The sequence below is a fragment of the Buceros rhinoceros genome, unplaced genomic scaffold (genome assembly GCF_000710305.1).
Source record: "Buceros rhinoceros silvestris isolate BGI_N320 unplaced genomic scaffold, ASM71030v1 scaffold7648, whole genome shotgun sequence".
Classification (NCBI taxonomy): domain Eukaryota; kingdom Metazoa; phylum Chordata; class Aves; order Bucerotiformes; family Bucerotidae; genus Buceros; species Buceros rhinoceros.
Genome location: NW_010425064.1, coordinates 2632 through 4547, shown reverse-complemented (window position 1 = coordinate 4547; position 1916 = coordinate 2632). Strand labels below are relative to the sequence as shown.

Sequence of the window (1916 nt, the reverse complement as noted above, 5' to 3'; positions counted from 1 at the left end):
ATCTAGGATAAAGCAATCAAAACTTAAAACAGCTAGTTTAAAAAAATGACTGTTCTTCAAGTTTGACAGCTGTTCAGCTGATTAAGGACTGTCACACTCCTCCACACAAGTGCAGACAGGTCATTTTGATCAGTCTGAAAATCATCTTTGTCATAATTCTTGATGTAAAGTGTGTTCTGGGAGGGGCAAGGGAGTCTTCAATCCTGTTAGATTTCTTTCTTTCATTACATTCATAATCTATTTGTATCCTTTGTAAGTATGTGCAGAGTGTATATATCTATACGAGAGGTGAATGTAGTTATTTATGTCGAATACTACAGTGGCAAATTCAGGAATTCTGTGGTATCTTTCTTAAAGGGCAGGTTTTAGCCAAGTATCTGTTGAACAAAATTAGTTTTATTCAATAAAACTCAGCATATACTATGTGGAAATAAAGCAAAAAATAGCATAGATGTATTCTGATTTGAGACAATTTGGCTACTTTGTCTCTTTGGTTTTATAATGACTCATATGTTATCTCATTAGGAAATCAGCTAAATGAACGAATAGCTTACCATCGGCTGGCTGCCATCCATCATCATTTGGGTCACTGTGAACTGGCAGAACACTTTTATTTAAAAGCCTTATCCCTCTGTTCCTCTCCTCTGGAGTTTGAGGAGGAAACACTGTATTACGTCAAGGTGTACTTGATCTTAGGAGACATTATATTCTATGACCTTAAGGTAAGAAATAATAAAAATCTCTGCAGAAAATATAGTTACATTCAGTAATGTTTCACAACATCAGGTTTTACCACATTCTGGTTTCATGCATTTAGAATGTACATAATTGAGAACCCTCTGAAGTTCAGAATCTATATTATTCTCATTTGATACTTAATAAACTAAGCTTGGATGTCCTCTTACACCAGGTTGTACTACATAGGGTACTATCTTTGTATCTCTTATTTCAGGACCCCTTTGATGCAGCAGGCTATTATCATTTGGCCCTTGCTGCTGCCATGGACCTGGGCAATAAAAAAGCTCAACTGAAGATTTACACAAGACTGGCAATAATCTACCATAACTTCCTTGTGGATCGGGAGATGTCTCTCTTCTTCTACCAAAAGGCAAGAACCTTTGCCACAGAGCTGAATGTTAGGAGAATAAACCTAGCTCCTGATCACTGTTATAAGAATTCATAAGCATCTTTGGAAAATGCAGTCTAAGAACTACAGAAGTACCCAGAGAAATACTGCACTGGCTTTGTAGGAGGATGCAGAATGCATTCAATGTCTCATTATTCACGTGCTGTAAGCTGAAGCTCAGCATCTCAGACTAAATTACCAGTTTACAAGCCTGAACTACATTTTATTGTCTTCAAGGTCTTGTACTTGTTTAAGGGTGTGCCTGTGAATTAAACCAAAACTCTATTCTTTTTTTAACTATTGTTTTCCTTTGCTATCTCTTTCTGCCTAGCTAGATACCAGAAAATGATCAATACATCAATGCAATGAAAAATATTTAATAAAGTGTTGTAGAGAAAACCCACTCCATATGATTTGTGGCTTTTTTGTATGAACTAGCTCTTGTATGACTTAGCTCTGTTACTTTTATGACATCAAGTAAATACATTTGCAGAAGCGCATTTGATCCAATTCCCCACATACCACCCCTCATTTCCTGTCACATTCTGCTGCAGTACTTACAGGTACTAGTTAAGATTTATCTGATTGCTTAAAACACTCATGTACATAACTATCTGATTTCCAGAAGTGAAGTCTCTAGTAACATGGTCTTCTCCCCATCACCTCTGTCCCCCACCAAAAAATAAAAACCCAATGGGAGCAATAGCCCATTTGAAGTGCATCTATACCAATGCTCACCCACAGCATGGGCAACAAACAAAGAGCTTGAAGCTATTGTGCAGCAAGAAAA

General features: G+C 37.0%; 1 protein-coding gene across 1 annotated transcript in view; it reads left to right on the top strand.

Moving 5' to 3' along the window:
• The window catches only part of SH3TC1 (SH3 domain and tetratricopeptide repeats 1), a 22890-nt gene extending 21707 nt beyond the window's left edge, over positions 1-1183 (top strand). The window contains exons 15-16 of the mRNA XM_010140998.1: positions 526-722; positions 953-1183. Of these exons, the coding sequence (XP_010139300.1) occupies positions 526-722; positions 953-1183 (428 nt within the window). The remainder of the gene's footprint in view (positions 1-525; positions 723-952) is intronic.
• Positions 1184-1916: the final 733 nt, after the last annotated feature.